This window comes from Leuciscus leuciscus, assembly GCF_965113295.1.
Source record: "Leuciscus leuciscus genome assembly, chromosome: 3".
NCBI classification, from domain to species: Eukaryota; Metazoa; Chordata; class Actinopteri; order Cypriniformes; family Leuciscidae; genus Leuciscus; species Leuciscus leuciscus.
In genome coordinates this window covers 46350183-46367124 of record NC_138727.1, presented here as the reverse complement: position 1 = coordinate 46367124, position 16942 = coordinate 46350183, and the positions used below count along the sequence as shown (strand labels likewise).

General features: G+C 35.6%; 1 protein-coding gene across 2 annotated transcripts in view; it reads left to right on the top strand.

The window, feature by feature from the left end:
* Nucleotides 1–16738, top strand: part of jag1a (jagged canonical Notch ligand 1a) — a 30341-nt gene extending 13603 nt beyond the window's left edge. The window contains exons 8-26 of one of the 2 annotated variants that reach the window (XM_082164198.1): nt 1565–1678; nt 2495–2608; nt 2904–3017; nt 3806–3852; nt 5434–5607; nt 5740–5890; nt 7286–7450; nt 7541–7654; nt 7775–7888; nt 8834–8947; nt 9096–9212; nt 9787–9814; nt 10565–10650; nt 10756–10869; nt 11782–11891; nt 11986–12210; nt 12334–12465; nt 13166–13319; nt 13998–16738. In XM_082164198.1, coding sequence (XP_082020324.1) covers nt 1565–1678; nt 2495–2608; nt 2904–3017; nt 3806–3852; nt 5434–5607; nt 5740–5890; nt 7286–7450; nt 7541–7654; nt 7775–7888; nt 8834–8947; nt 9096–9212; nt 9787–9814; nt 10565–10650; nt 10756–10869; nt 11782–11891; nt 11986–12210; nt 12334–12465; nt 13166–13319; nt 13998–14548 — 2738 coding nt within the window. In that variant the 3' untranslated portion in view covers nt 14549–16738. Of the gene's footprint in view, nt 1–1564; nt 1679–2494; nt 2609–2903; nt 3018–3805; nt 3853–5433; nt 5608–5739; nt 5891–7285; nt 7451–7540; nt 7655–7774; nt 7889–8833; nt 8948–9095; nt 9213–9786; nt 9815–10564; nt 10651–10755; nt 10870–11781; nt 11892–11985; nt 12211–12333; nt 12466–13165; nt 13320–13994 lie in introns of both variants that reach the window. The other variant, XM_082164197.1, reaches the window with a different exon arrangement.
* Nucleotides 16739–16942: the final 204 nt, after the last annotated feature.

The following is a 16942-nucleotide window of genomic DNA, read 5'->3' as shown; positions in this document are numbered from 1 at the left end:
GAGGGAATATGATTTTGATGCAACAAAACTGATACTGATTCTTCTCTCTCTCAGTTTAACATTCAGTTGACCCTTTGCTAAACTTGACACCCCTCTGTTATTGTTGAGAAGCTTAACAAAAAAAAAACATGATTTCTGAATTGGTGAACAGCATGGCTTTCAGTAAAGCTTTCCAAACAGAGGACTTCCATATAAGTACATTAGTAAACGGCAAATTATAATGTTTATTTTTTTTTGGTGTGGCAGATATTTATCAAATATTAGTTCAATCATGATAACTCTCTGAATAGTTTTAGCATGTTATTGAATATGCCAATGTTAATGTATTTGGTCTTGGCGGACTAGATCTGCTACACTGCTGATACTGTTGATTATTGCTGCTGCAGAGCAAGTATGGACTTGCTACTGCTAATAGATACACAGATATGGTGCTATGAGCCTGTAAGATATGCTTCTGCTGCATAAATAGTCAGATATGAATAAATCCCGTAGCAGATCTAGGCAGGTGGAGCTGGGGAGGTGGAGGGGTTCATAGCAACTCTAATGACGCACTGCAGGACTAGCTTACAGCGAACACACTGAACCAGACTATTTAAATGTTGAGCAAGCATTCTCATTGGCTGCAGGGTCAGCAGAGGCCAATCAGCTTGCGTCATGTGGTAATCATGTGATTGCTTGCAGTTTGCATGTAAAGGACTGATCAGCGCCCTCTAAAGTTTCATGACTAAACTAGATATTTTATTGATATAACTACATTTGTATTACCAACGCATTGTTAAATAAGTAAAAAGTGAAATGGCAATAGTGTAAATGGAGTAAAAAACAAACAAAATGTAATTAAATTAAAAAAGTAAAAAAATTAGCAATGCTATACGTTTAAATTTAGTCATAATGTACAGTCAGCTGATCATATAAATAAAAAACACTGCAATCAGGATCCTGACATTTGTGTCATTTTAACATTACTAATTTACTATTATAGTATTTATTATTTTGAATTAGCTTTTAAGTTTTTTTTGTTTATAACTTAAAATGTTTTGTTTTTGTCATTATTATTTTTAATATTTCCATTTCTATTAAGCTTTCATTTTTATATAACTTAAACACCTTAAACTTATTTTATTTCACATAGTTTCCAAGGCAACATTACTAAATGTAGTTAAAATGTTCGTCTAATATTTATATCATATTTTATTTCAGCTTTATTCATTTTTTTACATAAAAAAAAAGATTTTTAGTTTAGTTCTGCTGGAACAACAGCAACAACTGAAACTACTAACTAATTAAATAAATAGAACAATGAAATTTTGATTTGAGTTTAAATGATTCTGTTACGTGAGTAGAAAGAGGCTGTGCAGCCATAAAATGACATGAAACAGGCAGAGGCTTGAACAGAAGGAGAGTTTGTCATTGTTTGGCAAATGTGTGGTCCATGTGTTTTATTTTTGGGGTTGAATGTCTATATTTCGTGCATTCCTTCAGAAAACACTGTTCTGTCTCAGTTGTGCTTTGATTGTGTGTGTGAGCACAACATTATAACATCTCTCTCTCTGGCTCTCTGTAGCGGATAATGCCTGTCTGTCTGAGCCCTGTTTGAACGGAGGTAGTTGTGTGGAGTCCAGTCAGGGGTTTGAGTGCCAGTGTGCGCCGGGCTGGACAGGACCGTCCTGCAATATCAGTAAGCCTTCTCTACACGGTCTCAAACTGCTCAGATTTGCCTTCAGTCATAGGTCAGCAGTTTTCATACGTTAAAAAAATCGTATTGATAATTATAGAAACCAGAATGTCATAGAGACTTGGAGGTGGGCTCCTTTGACTCGGGCCAGTAACATTCGAACCACTCGCAACACTCTAGTAACATGACATTAGCTATGTTTCTATCCAAAGTTGCGAATTTAACTAAAAATGGGAATATCGCAGAAAATATCTGCGAATAAAGCAGCGTTTCCATCCAGAGTCGAAGAGAACAAAATCATCACTTCTTGATAATATTGGTGCTAAATATCAATAAGAAAAGTAGTTCCGGCAGGTAATTATACCGAACCACTTTGACGTCAGACTTAGCTCTAGAACAACCAAAACAGCATTTCATGCTGTGCAAAAAGATCGTTTGCCACTTATGCCGTCCCATCGCGCAAAGTCACATGACTCAAATCAAATAAATGTGTTTCCATCGTAGTTTATGCGCATGTTTCCGAGTGCATACTTTTTTTTATGCACATTTTTTAAAATTTATGCGCATCTTGCTGTTTCCATCCAGCAGTTTTTTATGTGATATCCCAAAATGCGCATTAAAAAAAGCTAGCTGTGTCACATAGCTAGTGACAAGCACCACACTTATTTATGTCAGAAAATTTAAAAATATGATTTTATGGCCATTTCCTTTTTTTCCCCTAAAGAGAAAGATATGATGCTTAAATGAAACATAACTCAGAACTTCAGAAGTCTCTTGAAATATGATGCAAATCTCCTCTGGGTTTTTCCTCTTCCTCAGATGAGGATGACTGCAGTCCAAACCCGTGCAATCACAGCGGTGTGTGTGTGGACCTGGTGGACGCTTTTAAATGCATCTGCCCCGTGCAGTGGAGCGGGAAGACGTGTCTCATTGGTGAGTGTCTGTTCTTTACCCCTCTCTGTGCCTCCGCTTCCCCTCTCTTTCTTTGAGTCAGGGTGTGTTTGTTCAAAAATCCAATTTCCGTGGAAACCGAGTCCGCTTTGGAAGAATTTAAGTTACAGACCACCATGAGACCCCACCGCTGTTTCATGCTAGAGTGCATTCACAGTCCATTAACACACACACACACACACACTCAATTCTTCAGGGACGTTTGGCTGTATGTGTATCTGTCTGATTGTAATTAAGACTACGCTCATGCTGATTTCTTTTGTCATTTTTGGCACAGATGCTAATGAGTGTGAGGAAAGCCCATGCATCAATGCCCACTCCTGCCGGAATCTGATTGGCGGATACTTTTGCGAGTGCCTCCCTGGTTGGACTGGACTGAATTGCGACATCAGTAAGTATTTCATGGTTTCGAATTAAAGCAGTCAGAGACTGACTTCTTAAGGTCGGTTCACACAGAACGCGAGACGCAAGCGCAACGGTTAAAGACGTCCGTCTAGTGTGTTTACATTGAAAAACAATGGAAAAATAGCGCAATAGAACGAAAAAACGCGTTCCGTGTGAATGGTGAACGAGCGCTAAAAGATGTTCGCATGTTCATGGTCAATAAGTGCATTTGCAAATAGAACTGCAGTTATAGCAAGAAGTTCATATCGCATAGGAGCGTTGGGAAGTAATTAACTAATAGTTGTGATTTTACTCAATGTAGTTTTAAAACTAAAAAATATTCAAAATATTTTAATTGAAAAAATACTGAAATAAAAAAAAACATTAGATGAACTTAAAAACAATTTTTTGAATGAAAATTTGAAATAAGTTGAAGTACTAAAATGACAAACTAAAATTGAAATTAAAATCAATTAAAGCTAAATAGAATTTTTTTTAAATGACAAAAGCACTAAATTATTCAAACTAAACTAAAATTACAATGTAAACTGAAAATATAAAAAGCTAATTCCAAATATTAAATACTATAATAGTATAGAAATTATGCAAATTAACACCTTAATATTGATGAAATATTTTTGTGAATTAGAAACTTGACAGAAGTTCAGCTTGTCCATGATTTTTGGAAATGCAAAAAAGTGTGCATTGATCTGGGCCTGATATGGAGCCTAATGTTGCTTTCTTGGCATGATTTCTGAAATGTGAACTGATATTTTGATGGATTACCCCCCGCAGATGTCAACGACTGCCATGGACAGTGTCTTAACGGAGGGCTGTGTAAGGTAAGTCCTCGAATGTTTCCATTGGTTTTGGCAGATGTAAAAGCCCCCCAGACTCTCTTTCTCTTTTCTCTACCGCTCCGTTTCTATCACCTCCATCCATTCTTGTTTTAAAATAGTAGAAGCTGAGTCATGCTTTGGAGAATGTACATAAAGAGACAAAGTGGTCAAAAAGGCAGAGTGAGTTTGTAAAACGATCAGATTACCATAAACATTCTTGTCTCCTGCCCTTGTCTCCTATTCATTGTTTTTTGCTCTTTTTGTGTACTTTCTTCACTCGCTCTCAGCGCTGATACTTGTACAGCTGGAGTGCATTAGGACATTGTCTGAGCCAGTTAGCTATAAAAACACAGGGAGTAAAGTCCTAATCAGTACTGACAATCCCGCGTTTGATTTGATCAGATTCAACATGTTGTAATGGACTTTAGGATATTAGTCCCTTAGACTGAGAGAAAGTAGAGTATCCTTACTAGGGCTGGCTGATATTGTTTTGGCATAAGTCTCACAAAATATTTGTTAGATTTATGCTTTAAAGAAAAACACTATTTGTTAGAAAAATGTAAGATATATTCTATGGAAATGTCTTATCTAAAACAAGACTAAATAAGAACATTTAGTCTTGTTTTAGATTTTGTCCTAATCTGTAAGTCGCTTTGGATAAAAGCGTCTGCTAAGTGACTAAATGTAAATGTAAACATACTTATTAATAATAATAATATTAATATGGATACAATTAATAATTATTTTACTGTATACCAAGTAAGAATGTTTATAAAGTAATTAAAGTATAAATTATTAAATAATATTACTAATTATTATTCATCATTTTAATCTGTATAAAATACTAATACTTTTGTTATTAATGTATAATAATAATAATTAAATTAGCATATACATTATTGCCAACATCATCATTATTATTAATGTTGACAACAATTATTATTTATCATCTTAATATGTATTAAATAATAATAATAATAATTAGAATTATTATTATCATTATTATTATTATTCAATTTTACAAATTATTATTATTATTATTTTACTGTAACGGGTAAGAATTAAGAAAATATATAAATAATTGTTAGATAATAATATTATCAATAATTATTACTATTCTTTTACTGTATAACAAGATTAAGAAAATACATAAATAATTAAGTAATATGAATAATATGTTGTCAACATTATTATTATTATTATGAATAGTAATAATTATGATTATTATTTTACAAATTATTATTATTTTACTGTAACAGGTAATTATATTAAGAAAATACTGTATATAAATAAGTAATATTATTAATAATAATTGTCAACATTATAATATTGTTATTAATGTTGACAATAATTATCTTAATCTGTATGTACAATAATAAGTTTGTTATTATTCAATTTACTAATTATTATTATTATTTTACTGTATAACAAGTAATAATTAAGAAAGTATTTAAATAATTAAATCATCAAATTGTCAACATCATCAATATTATGATTAATAATATAAAAAATTATTATTCAATTTTAAAATATATTATTATTGTTATTAAGCAGTCCTAATGTGTCTGTGTCTCTTTCCCTCAGGACCTGGTCAGTGGATATCGGTGTCTGTGCGCTCCAGGCTTTGCAGGGGAACACTGTGAGCGGGACGTGGACGAGTGCGCTAGTCGACCCTGTCTCAACGGCGGACGCTGCCAGGACGGTGCCAACGGATTCCAGTGTTTGTGTCCACCTGGTTTCTCAGGTGTCACGTGTCAGGTGAGCAAAACACACTCATGCCAGAACACCCTCTTATGTCTTAACCACACCTGGTCATGTCTATGTCGATACTGAATAAACACTCTCACAATGACTTAAGAGTCTGTGTTGTCTGTGTGATTTTGTCTTCAGCTGGACATAGACTACTGTGAGAGCGGCCCGTGTCAGAACGGAGCGCAGTGTTTTAGTTTGGCCTCGGATTACTACTGTAAATGTCCAGAAGATTACGAAGGCAAAAACTGCTCCCAACTCAAAGACCATTGCCTCATCACACCATGTCAAGGTAGGTTACCAGAAGATGTCCATGTATTTCGACATATCACTGATGATGAGACGGCCATATCATTTAATAGTCATTCGTAGATAAGGAAACCTGTTTATTTTGGGATGAGGTGCAGAAATTACACACTTCCGCTTTAAGGAACTATTAAGTGAGAGTTGGAAAACCGTAGAATGAAAGATCTCCACGATAGTGTACTCTAGGAGTCCTGATGTCTCCAGCTTTATTGAGTGCTAATCGGCGCTCTCAGACTCCAGATCTCGGCTCTCATGTGTGGGGTTGTAAGATTATCTGGTTGGGCGCATACTGAGGTTTTAATGGGCACTGGAAATAGAAGTGGAGTCTTTTTTAGTCCACGCGGCCGTAAGACTATCCCCATCTGAAGGCCTCGCTGCGTTTGATGCCGTGCCATTGTGTACGCTGTAGCGTTGGCGATTGCTAACTCTAGTCTATTGGTCCCCAGGCCCGTTTCACCATGGTAGCAGCGAAAATAGCGTTACACGATGCGTATGCTAACCCGAAGTGAGCTTACAGAGAGCGGAAAACCCCCCGCTAGTCAGACTACATGACGACTTTGCTAATTCTTAGCATGCCGCTAAATGCTTTCATCATATGTGTCAGTGTGAAAGAGATATTTTGAAGTAGACAGGGTTCCCACGGTCAAAAAAAAATTATATTTGATTTTCCAGGCCTGGAAAAGTCACATTTCTAGTTTTCTAAGTTTCTATTTTTGTAATTTTTGTAGTTATAAAATATTTCAAATTGCACAAATGGCTGGATTTTTATTTTATTTAATTTTTTTGCTTTTTTAAAAAAATATAAAACGAGACTAAATAGCAAAATACTTATTAATAATTATTAAATTATATTATTAATGAATAATATCAACAATTAAGAATTTATAATAATAATTAGTATTTTACTGTAAAACAAGTAATAATTCCAAGAACATTTAAATAATTACTGTCAACAATATTATTATTCTTACTAAAGATAATAAGTATAATAACAAAAATATTAACATATATTAACAAATATTAACAATAATATGTAACATGTTATTGTTTTTAATGTCTCCAATTATTATTTATCATCATCTTAATCAGTATGAAATAATAATGATACTACTACTGCAAATAAGAATAATAATTTTCTCTGCTGAGATTACAAGATGATTAATATAGCAAAAAACAGTTTCTGATGGTTTCATTTGGTTTTTAGCTGGTTTAAATTGTCGATCATCTGGTCTGCAAGTCGTTGGACTTCTAGGTTAGGTTGGACAAGTTAGAACTAGACCACCTAGAACCTGCACCAACCAACTAGACTAGACGACTACAAATGTCTAGTCTAGTTTGTCCCAAAAGGACTCTTGATAACTCTGTCCATATTTCCCCCCAGTGATTGACAGTTGCACGGTTGCCGTGGCGTCTAACAGCACTCCGGGCGGCACGCGCCTCCTCTCCTCTAGTGTCTGTGGTCCTCACGGGCGCTGTCGAAGCCACGCCGGTGGGCATTTCAGCTGCGAGTGTCAGGAGGGATTCACAGGAACGTACTGCCATGAGAGTAAGTGCCGTGTTCAGCGCTATTTGTGTTCTTTTAAGTCATAGAACATAAAATCTTTTTAACATCACGTGTCTCACTCTTTACTCTCAGACATCAATGACTGTGAAAGTAGTCCCTGCCGCAATGGTGGCACTTGCATTGATAAAATCAACACTTACCAGTGTATCTGTGCTGATGGATGGGAGGGACCCAACTGTGAGACCAGTGAGTGCATCTCTCTCTTTAATGTCACTTGAAATGAAATTCAGTTATTTGGAAATCGTAATGAAATCGTAAAACATTTAAGCATATTTAGCACTAAAACAGTGTTTCTTTCCAAACCAGACATTGACGACTGCAGCTTGAACCCCTGTCGGGACCGAGGAGTGTGCCGGGATCTGGTCAATGACTTTTACTGCGAGTGCGAAAACGGCTGGAAGGGAAAGACCTGTCATTCACGTAAGCCACACCTCCTCATTTGCATACCGGTGACTTTGGGCTAGATCATTTAACTAGCAAAATTATATACAAAAATAAAATAAAAAGAGAGATTTTGTTGTCAGGTAAATTCTAAATGTTTATTTTAAGAACTAAAATACAGTTAAAACCTAGCACTTTTTCTTCAGTGTGATTTTAAGTATCATTGTTTGTTTTTTCTGTTATTTAAATTTTAGTTTAAGTATTAGTAATTTCGTTGTGTTTTTGTCACTTTACAGAAGAAGAAAAAAGTATAGTTTTTATTTATTTTAGCACATCAAGTTAAACTAAATGAAATGAAAACTGTTGCCTTGGCTAATAGCTGAAATAAAATCAGTTTTTTTATTATAATTTATTCTATTTCAGCTAACAATATATATATTTTTTAAGTTATGAAAAGTAATTTTTTTAACATTTTTGTACTGTTTTTTAATGATTTTAGTTTTTTTTTGCTAAAATAACCCTGTTTTTTTTTTCACACAAAAAATAGTGATATTTAAACTTTTCATTTTATTCAATCTTTAAGAGTAGATTTTTGTACATATCTACATAATGTACATATAGAAGTGCCAAACCATTTACACATATGAAACAGCATGCAAAGAGACATTTGAGTGATGATGCAAACAAATAATTGAATTAGAGTTTAAATCAATTTATTAAAATGAACAGTTTGATCTCATTCATAGAAATGAATCACGCTTTCTGACTCTGTCATTTTTGCTAATGAAGTTTAAATCAGAGACACGTTTATCTTACATTCTCATAGTTGCAAGACATGAAAGTATCGCAGAACTAGTCTGTAATAAATCGTGATATTCATGATATTGCTTCATTTTAAATGTGAAGCAAAATCATCACATATATATTGTAGGTTTCTCTGAATGCGGAGTGTTTGTCTGACAGCTGCTTTCTTCTCGTCTATAGGCGAGAGCCAGTGTGACGAGGCTACTTGTAACAACGGTGGCACGTGTTCAGACGAAGGCGACTCGTTCAAGTGCATGTGTGCTCCTGGATGGGAAGGCGCTACCTGTAATATAGGTAAGGCTGCTAATGTCCAGAAGGAGCATTTCTGTGAATTTTACTGTTTTTTAACATTTACATTTAAATTAAAATAAAACAATTTTTTGTGAATTTTACTATTTTAGTTCAATTTTACTGAATAATGAACGTTTATCATCGTCTACAGCAAAGAACAGCAGCTGCCTGCCGAACCCCTGTGAGAACGGAGCCACGTGTGTCGTGACAGGTGACAGCTTCACCTGTGTCTGCAAAGAAGGCTGGGAAGGGCTCACCTGCAGCCAGAGTACGGCAAAACTTCCTGTTCCACTTCCTTACTACTTCCTGTCTTGACTCCTGTCTACCTCCTGTTTCCAACTCTCACCTACTGCTGCTTAAGGTTCTCTTCCAAACTATATACTAATCGGATAGTTCCTTAAAGCTGAAGTGTGTCATTTCTGCGCCTCGTCCCAAAATAACGACTGACCTTATCTACGAATTACTTGTGTCTGTATATTACACTGGGATAGAAGCAATTATTTAAATGTAGAAAAATGACACACGTCACCTTTGCCTTTAGTTGCGGACCCACACAGAATCCGCACTGCAGAACTCCGGGTTTTCCATAACAAACACAGAAAATGCCCTAAAAAATCCATAGATTCTGTCTGTGTCTGTTTAGTAGTTTCAGCTCAAATATCATTAGCAGACGTAACTTTGAAGAATGATTGTTCAGGTGGGATTATGAGCTAGTATGTAACTATGGTAACAATATTGCGACTTTCAATGTGTTGATTTCATTCTAACAAGAAGAGTTTTTAATCTTTTTTATATCTGTATTCAATGTATAATAACAAAATGTTTGATGTTTCGTTTTACAGATTCCAACGATTGCAACCCACAACCATGGTAAGCTTAATTCTGTCAACATTGCAATTTTGTTGCTGCCTTCAAGTTCGATTAATTTAATTTAATTTAATTTAATTTAACTTAATTTAATCTTTAAAAATTATATTTAAAAAAATTATAACTGTGTATAACAATAAAATATAAATTAGTGCTGTCAAATCAATTAATCGCGATTAATCGCATCTAACATAAAAGTTTGTTTATATAATATATGTGTGTGTGTCTGTGTGTGTACATATATGTATGTATATGATTCATTGATTTGACAGCACTAATAATATACACAATACATTTTGATCAACAGTAATATTTACCCACATATATTTTTACTTTTACTTTCTGAATTTGAATTTGAACAAGTTTGAATTAAAGAAAAATGGTGGAAACTAAGATTTTATTGTGAGCATTAACTGTACAATTTAGTATATACATATTTAGTGTATTGTTAATGAAAAATTGGGATTTTACCAGAAAATGCTACAAATTGTATACACAAAGCATCCAATTAATAAAATAAATGTTTAAATTAATAGAAATTAATAGAATAAATATTTATTATAAAATAATAATAATAACTGAACTAAATATAAATATAAATGTAATCATTACAACTTTTCTGTGAAAACAAATGTGAAAAATGTATTCTGACAAAAATGATGCACATCACCACGTATTTGACGTCCAAACTTGTAGCATGTGTCCTGTTGAACTTTGACCCCATATCTGATCACGTGTATGATCTTTGTGCAGTTATAACAGCGGTACGTGTGTGGACGGTGATAACTGGTACCGCTGTGAGTGTGCCAGTGGATTCGCAGGGCCGGACTGTCGTATCAGTGAGTGATTAATGATGCTATTTCTAATGAATACAATATCTATAGTCATACCGACACATAAGATGGTGATTTTACAGTAATCTAAACATGCGTCTCGCCCCACAGACATCAATGAGTGCCAGTCGTCTCCCTGTGCGTTCGGTTCCACGTGTGTGGACGAGATTAACGGCTACCGCTGCCTGTGTCCCCCCGGCAGGACCGGGTCCAGGTGTCAGGAAGGTACAACTCGCCTCATTCATGCTTGCTGTTTAATTTAACATCAATATTAGCCATGGTTGCTATTGCTTATACAGAGTTTGAGGTTCTTCAAATCACTTAAACCTTTGTGCTACAGACATTAGAATTGACACCTCATGCATTTATTAGAGGAACTTTTCTGTCCCTTAGGAAATCATTTAAATGTAATTATTTATTTTTTGGTTCTAGATTTAATGGATATATTCTAATATCTTTTAAACTTTTAATGTTATCTATTGTTAATTTGATGGTTGATGATGGTTAATTTTTTCATTTTAATCATGATTTCAGAATAGGTTTGTTAGGTGTCATTACCGAAAACCCTTAGTATTTTATTAAAAAAATGAATAAAATTGTACTAGACTTAAAGGATATCAAATATTACCTTTTAAACATTGTACTGTGACTATTGTGTTAATATATTGTAGTGTTGTTATTTTTTTCATCATGATCTCAGAATAGGTTTATTAGGTTTCATTACTGAAACCCTTAATATTTTAATTTTAATGATATTTAAATAATTCAATAATTTTAGTATTTTAATAGTAATTTTAATTTAGAATCAATCCATTTCTTTGTAATTTTTCTGAGTTCTAGCTTACTGAGTTCTAGCTTACTGAGTACTAGCTTACTGAGTACTAGCTTACTGAGTACTAGCTTACTTATTGTATTAGTAAGATCAAGGCTTATTTTTTTCTCAAATAACATAAACATCATTACCATCACAAATTGAAGGTGGATTATGGGATGTGTAAAAAATGTTTTAACATAAATTAACCATGATTTGAAAAAGATTCATTTTTCAAGATTTCAAATAGCCAAAAGTGGCCCCATTTAAAGAATAAAAAGTGTAAATGTCACATGATTTTTAAAGTGGCTTGTCTTTTCTCTTAGTCACGGGACGTCCGTGTGTGTCTGGAGGTCGGATTGCTGTAGACGGAGCGAAGTGGGCCGAAGACTGCAACACCTGTTACTGTCACAAGGGGATCGTGACCTGTACTAAGGTATGTGTTGTAACTGTTGACAGACGTAAATAGTGATGCGTTATCGTTTCTGAATTTGCTCTCTTACAATACTTGCGCTTCCTCTTGTGGTCAGCTGTGGTGTGGCCCTAAACCCTGCCGTATGCTCGGCTCCGGGCGAGGCGACTGTCCGCTGGGTCAGCTGTGTGTGTCGCTGCGTGACGAGCAGTGTTTCGTGAAGCCCTGCTCGTCTCAGGGCGAGTGCATGTCTGCTCACCGGCCGGCCGTACGCGCGCGCTGTCACCCCGAGAGCGACTGCGCCAACGTCACCTTCACCTTCAACAAGGACACCATGCCACAGGTGAGGCCACTGAGACTGTCGAAGTTTGGTGATAGGGTTGCATTTACTTAATTCATACATGCATATTAAAATGTGTTCTTATTATATGATGTCTTTAATGAGTGTATGTACTTTGGCTCTCAGGGAGTGACGGTGGAGCAGGTGTGTCGTGAGCTGAGACATCTGTATGTGACTAAAAATGTTTCGACTGAGTTTTCCATCTCTATGACCTGTGAACTCTCTTCTGCCGCCAATAATGAGATCCACGTGGCCATCGTAAGTGATCTAACGCAGTATTTAATTGGCTAGAAATTGCTGCAGTTTCTATAAAATGCTATAATATCCTTATAGTTATAAAGAACGACTTGAAAAATCATTGAATTACATGGCTTGATAGTAACTTGTTTGCTCACCGGCCACTATGGCTACTGTTTTTCCAGAGTTTCTAGCCACTCAGCATTTTCACTAGCCACAATTTTGACATCGATAACATGTGGAAAAACTGCCATATAGATTTTTAACATGATCTCATAATTTGGCAGCAGGAATATTAGGCTGCTGTCACTGTAAGACCTGACGTACGCATCCATTATACTGTTACACATGCGTTTTTTCACTTAAAACAATACTCGCCAAGATCGGCATTTTGACTTTTTGTGTGTATTTGACTGTCTAAACACAATAAGCAACGAAAAATAACTCAATTTAGTACTGAGAGGCGACTTTATGTGCCTCACTTTGGGTGTGAGCACAAAATCTGCGGGAATGAGTAAAATTATGCGCAATGCGCGCAATCCCACACCGAAATTCAAGCCCTGTACTACGTTACACGCCACTGCTGAAATCCACGTGCATTTGGCAGGTGTTAATGTCAAGCCTTGTGTATACATACAGTTGCCATGTACAACAGGCATACAGTTAACTAAATCTAGCTAGGTCAGAATTGTCTTTTTAAAGGAAATATTGTGTTTTCCAGCATGTGACTGAGGATGGCATTCACGGCAGAGTTCCTGTTAAAGAGATCACAGACAGCATCATCGATCTGGTGAGCAAACACAGCGCCAACAGCACCATCATCGGCTCCATCGCTGAGGTCCGCGTGCAGCGCAGGCAACCGCAAAACCCCAACGGTGAGACACGGCAGGAACTTCTTAAACCTCACAGAAAGTAGCCGTAGGTCAAAACCATGGATCCTCTGATTGGAAATGAAATGACTATTTCAGAGCAAATAAATAAATATTGAGATACAAACTACCGTTCAAAACTTTGGGTGAGGGAGTTTAAAGAATTAATACCTTTATTCAGCAAGGATGCATTAAATTGATCAAAAGGGACATTTGTAATGTTACAAAACATTTAAATAGTAGTTTTCCACATTAAATGTAATGTTTTTTGAGCATAAAATCATCATATTACAATGATTTCTGAAGGATCATGTGACACTGAAGAGTAATGATGCTGAAAATTCAGCTTTGATCACAGGAATAAATTACATATTAAAATATCTTAAAATAGAAAATAGTTTTTTTAAATTGTAATAATATTTTACAATATTACAGTTTTTACTGTATTTTTTTGGTCCAATGAATGCAGCTTTGGTGAGCAAAAAATCTTGCCAACTCCAAATCTTTAGATGATAGTGAGTGTATATACAGTGTTGAATTACATGAGATGAAAAATATTAAGATTTTAATTTAATAACGAATAAATAAAATGTTTGAGTAAAATGCTAGATGCTTTGCACACAATGAATGGATGTCATATTTTGCCAGCTTGTTTTGATTAATCCATTGGTTCTCGTTCAGTAGACTACTTGGTGCCACTGCTGGTTTCCATTGTGACGGCGATCTGGGTTTTGGCCCTGGCGTCGGTGTTCCTGTGGTGTGTGCGCCATCGACGCAAACAAAGCTCCAGCCCCACCGCGATCAACCCCGCCACCCCGTTCTCCGCAGGAACCGCAGAAGAAAACACGGTGAACAACGCTCGTGAGCAGCTCAACCAGATCAAGAACCACATCGAGAAGAACGCGTCTAACGGCAGCCTGCCAGGAAAAGAGCACCACTGTGACGACAAGAACACCGTCAACGCCAAAATCAGGACGCATTTCTCCGAGTCCACCAGACTGACGCAGGACGACTCCAACACGCGGTTGCAGAAGACACGCTTTCCACGTCAGCCGGCCTACATGCTGGTGGACCGAGACGACAGGCTCAGCTCCAACGACACGGACGGTAAAACCCCGCACTGGACTAACAAACGCGACAACAGAGACCTGGAGTCGCAGCACAGAGCTCCGGATTCACAGCAAAGAGATCCGGACACGACACACAGCTTGCACAAAATGGAGTTTATCGTATAACAATCATTGACGACGTCTCGAAAAGGTCAAAGAATAGCCAATGAATCAAAAAGCTTATTGTTGACTGTGACGACAAGTCCGGACAGTATTTGTTCAGACGTTGCGCTGCAGTGGGACCACAGGCTGGTCCGTTTTCTGTTAATATGCGTCAGTCAGTGTCTGTAGGGCCTGAAGACATTAGCCTGTGCAGAACTTATAGCCTCGAAGACAAAACCTGAACGTGAATGTAATTGGCCAAAATCTGCTACGGATCTCACAAAAAAAACATGTCCAGGTCACATTTCACCCTAGAATTCATAGACATTATTAGATTATTTTAATGACAATTAAGCACATTTGTCTCCTAAATTCTCATTATTGTAATCTTATTTTTTCGTAATTTTTTTTCAAATGTGAAATACTGCAGTTTTATAAAGTAACAAAACACTGTAATACTAGGATTTTTATGCAAATCAGCATTAATTTAGGGTACATTTACACAACAATAATGTACTGAAAATGGAAAAGTTTCACGTACCACAAAAACAATTAAATACGCTGTATTATTCATGTCAGGCCAGTAGATGGCGATGGCACTTTGTAAAGAAACACTACGCGCCTATAGACTGAGCGCGTTATACACAAATTTCACAAATTCGTGTTTTTGTAGATTACACTGAGACGATAACGGTATCGTTTTCAAAAACATGCACCTTGAAACCCATTTGCAAAAGTTTTCAGGCCCCCAAAACGGCGCTGTCGTGTAAATGAACGTCCAAAACGCATAAAACGTTTTGGTGTCGTGTAAACGGCCTCTAAAGGCAGAACAATAAATTCTACAATAAAAATAAATATACAATTATTTTGTTTTTTCAAACATTACATTACAGTAATGAAAATTATGCTTGAATTATGCTGTTTTTTGCATTGCGGAAATGAGAATTACAGGGTAATGTGCTTAAACTTTATAGCGCTAAACATATAAAATATAGTGTCTTTTTACTTTCTAATGACTTTGGGATGAAATTAGCCATGGAAATGTTCCATGAGGGTTTCGTGAGCATCACCCAGCTGTTGAACTGAACGGCACATGCAGACTGTATTCGGTTTTAGAACTTAATGTACCAGAAATAGCTTGTGAATCAATGATTACTGGTGCATCATGTGCTTGAAGATTGTATTTAACTCCCATTTATTGGGTTCTTGACTGGATTTTATTTCCCCGCTCTTTCCAGCAGTTCATTTTTATTTATTCTGCTCTTGTTTTATTTTTTTATTTTTTACATGTGTACAGTCATGCTTAGAAGTTGCTGTCTATATGAAATTCACTGTCAATTTAGATGTTGTATAGATGACTTTGTACATATTTTCGAATTAATCATTGTGTATATTTGATTTATTAACTTAATAATCGAGAGCCTATCGTTTGTTTTTATTTATATACATGGTTTAGGTTTGATAATGTGTCCGATCTTTGTATTTTTGGATGGAAAATATTGTCTCTTGTTTCTGAAATGCCAAAATAATAGTTTATTTTTTTGAAGAATAGCTTGTTTATTTGTGTCTAAATCCAGAATACAATGTGCAATGTTAAGACAACGTGCATGGCTTGTGTTTGTACTGTCCTGAGACGTTGGGCTAGATGGGTTTTCCATCTAGTGTTGATGCAGATACACTTTTCTAGATGTTATGACTTTAAAACCATTCCTGAACATTTTTAGCATATTTTCTGCTCATAACTGTGTTAAATTAATTTGGCAGCCCAGGATATCAAACAACGCTTGTCTAGTGTTTTCTGGTAAACCACAGTATTCAAATGAACTTGAACCAAAACGTCTAAAGGGAACGAACAGTATTAGAAGTGCAATGTAATGTGAAATATGAAGAAAACAGAACTGAATGTGATAAGCGAGACAAACATGAAATCAAAATCATTTTAGTAGACCATTTTTATTAATTGACTGTGGGGATTTTCTGCTTCAGTCCCACTTGCAAATCTGTGTTACTACTGCCATGTTGTCTAGTTCATTTGTTGAGGTTGTTCCTTTGATTGTTTATTTCTTGTGTTTGTCTATGAAATTCTTCTATGAAAAAGCAGAGCCATGAAAACAAATCATCCTGGGGTTTGTCAAAACATTTATTTTCGATTTTCATTCAGTTGTTGACATTTGGATTCTTAAATCAAATAAAATTTCACTTGAATGTTTTGAATTTAAGAATTTGATCTTTCTTTTTTGAAAACAATCCAACAACGAGTTTTGGTTTGTGTGTCAAAAACCATCAAATAATCTGTATAATAATTTAAAGGAAACTCTGTGGTGTAAATACTAATCCTAAACTGTCCATTATGCCATAAAAATACATTTCATTCTGTAAAATATTGCATTGGATATATATATGTCTTGTGTTGCGTGA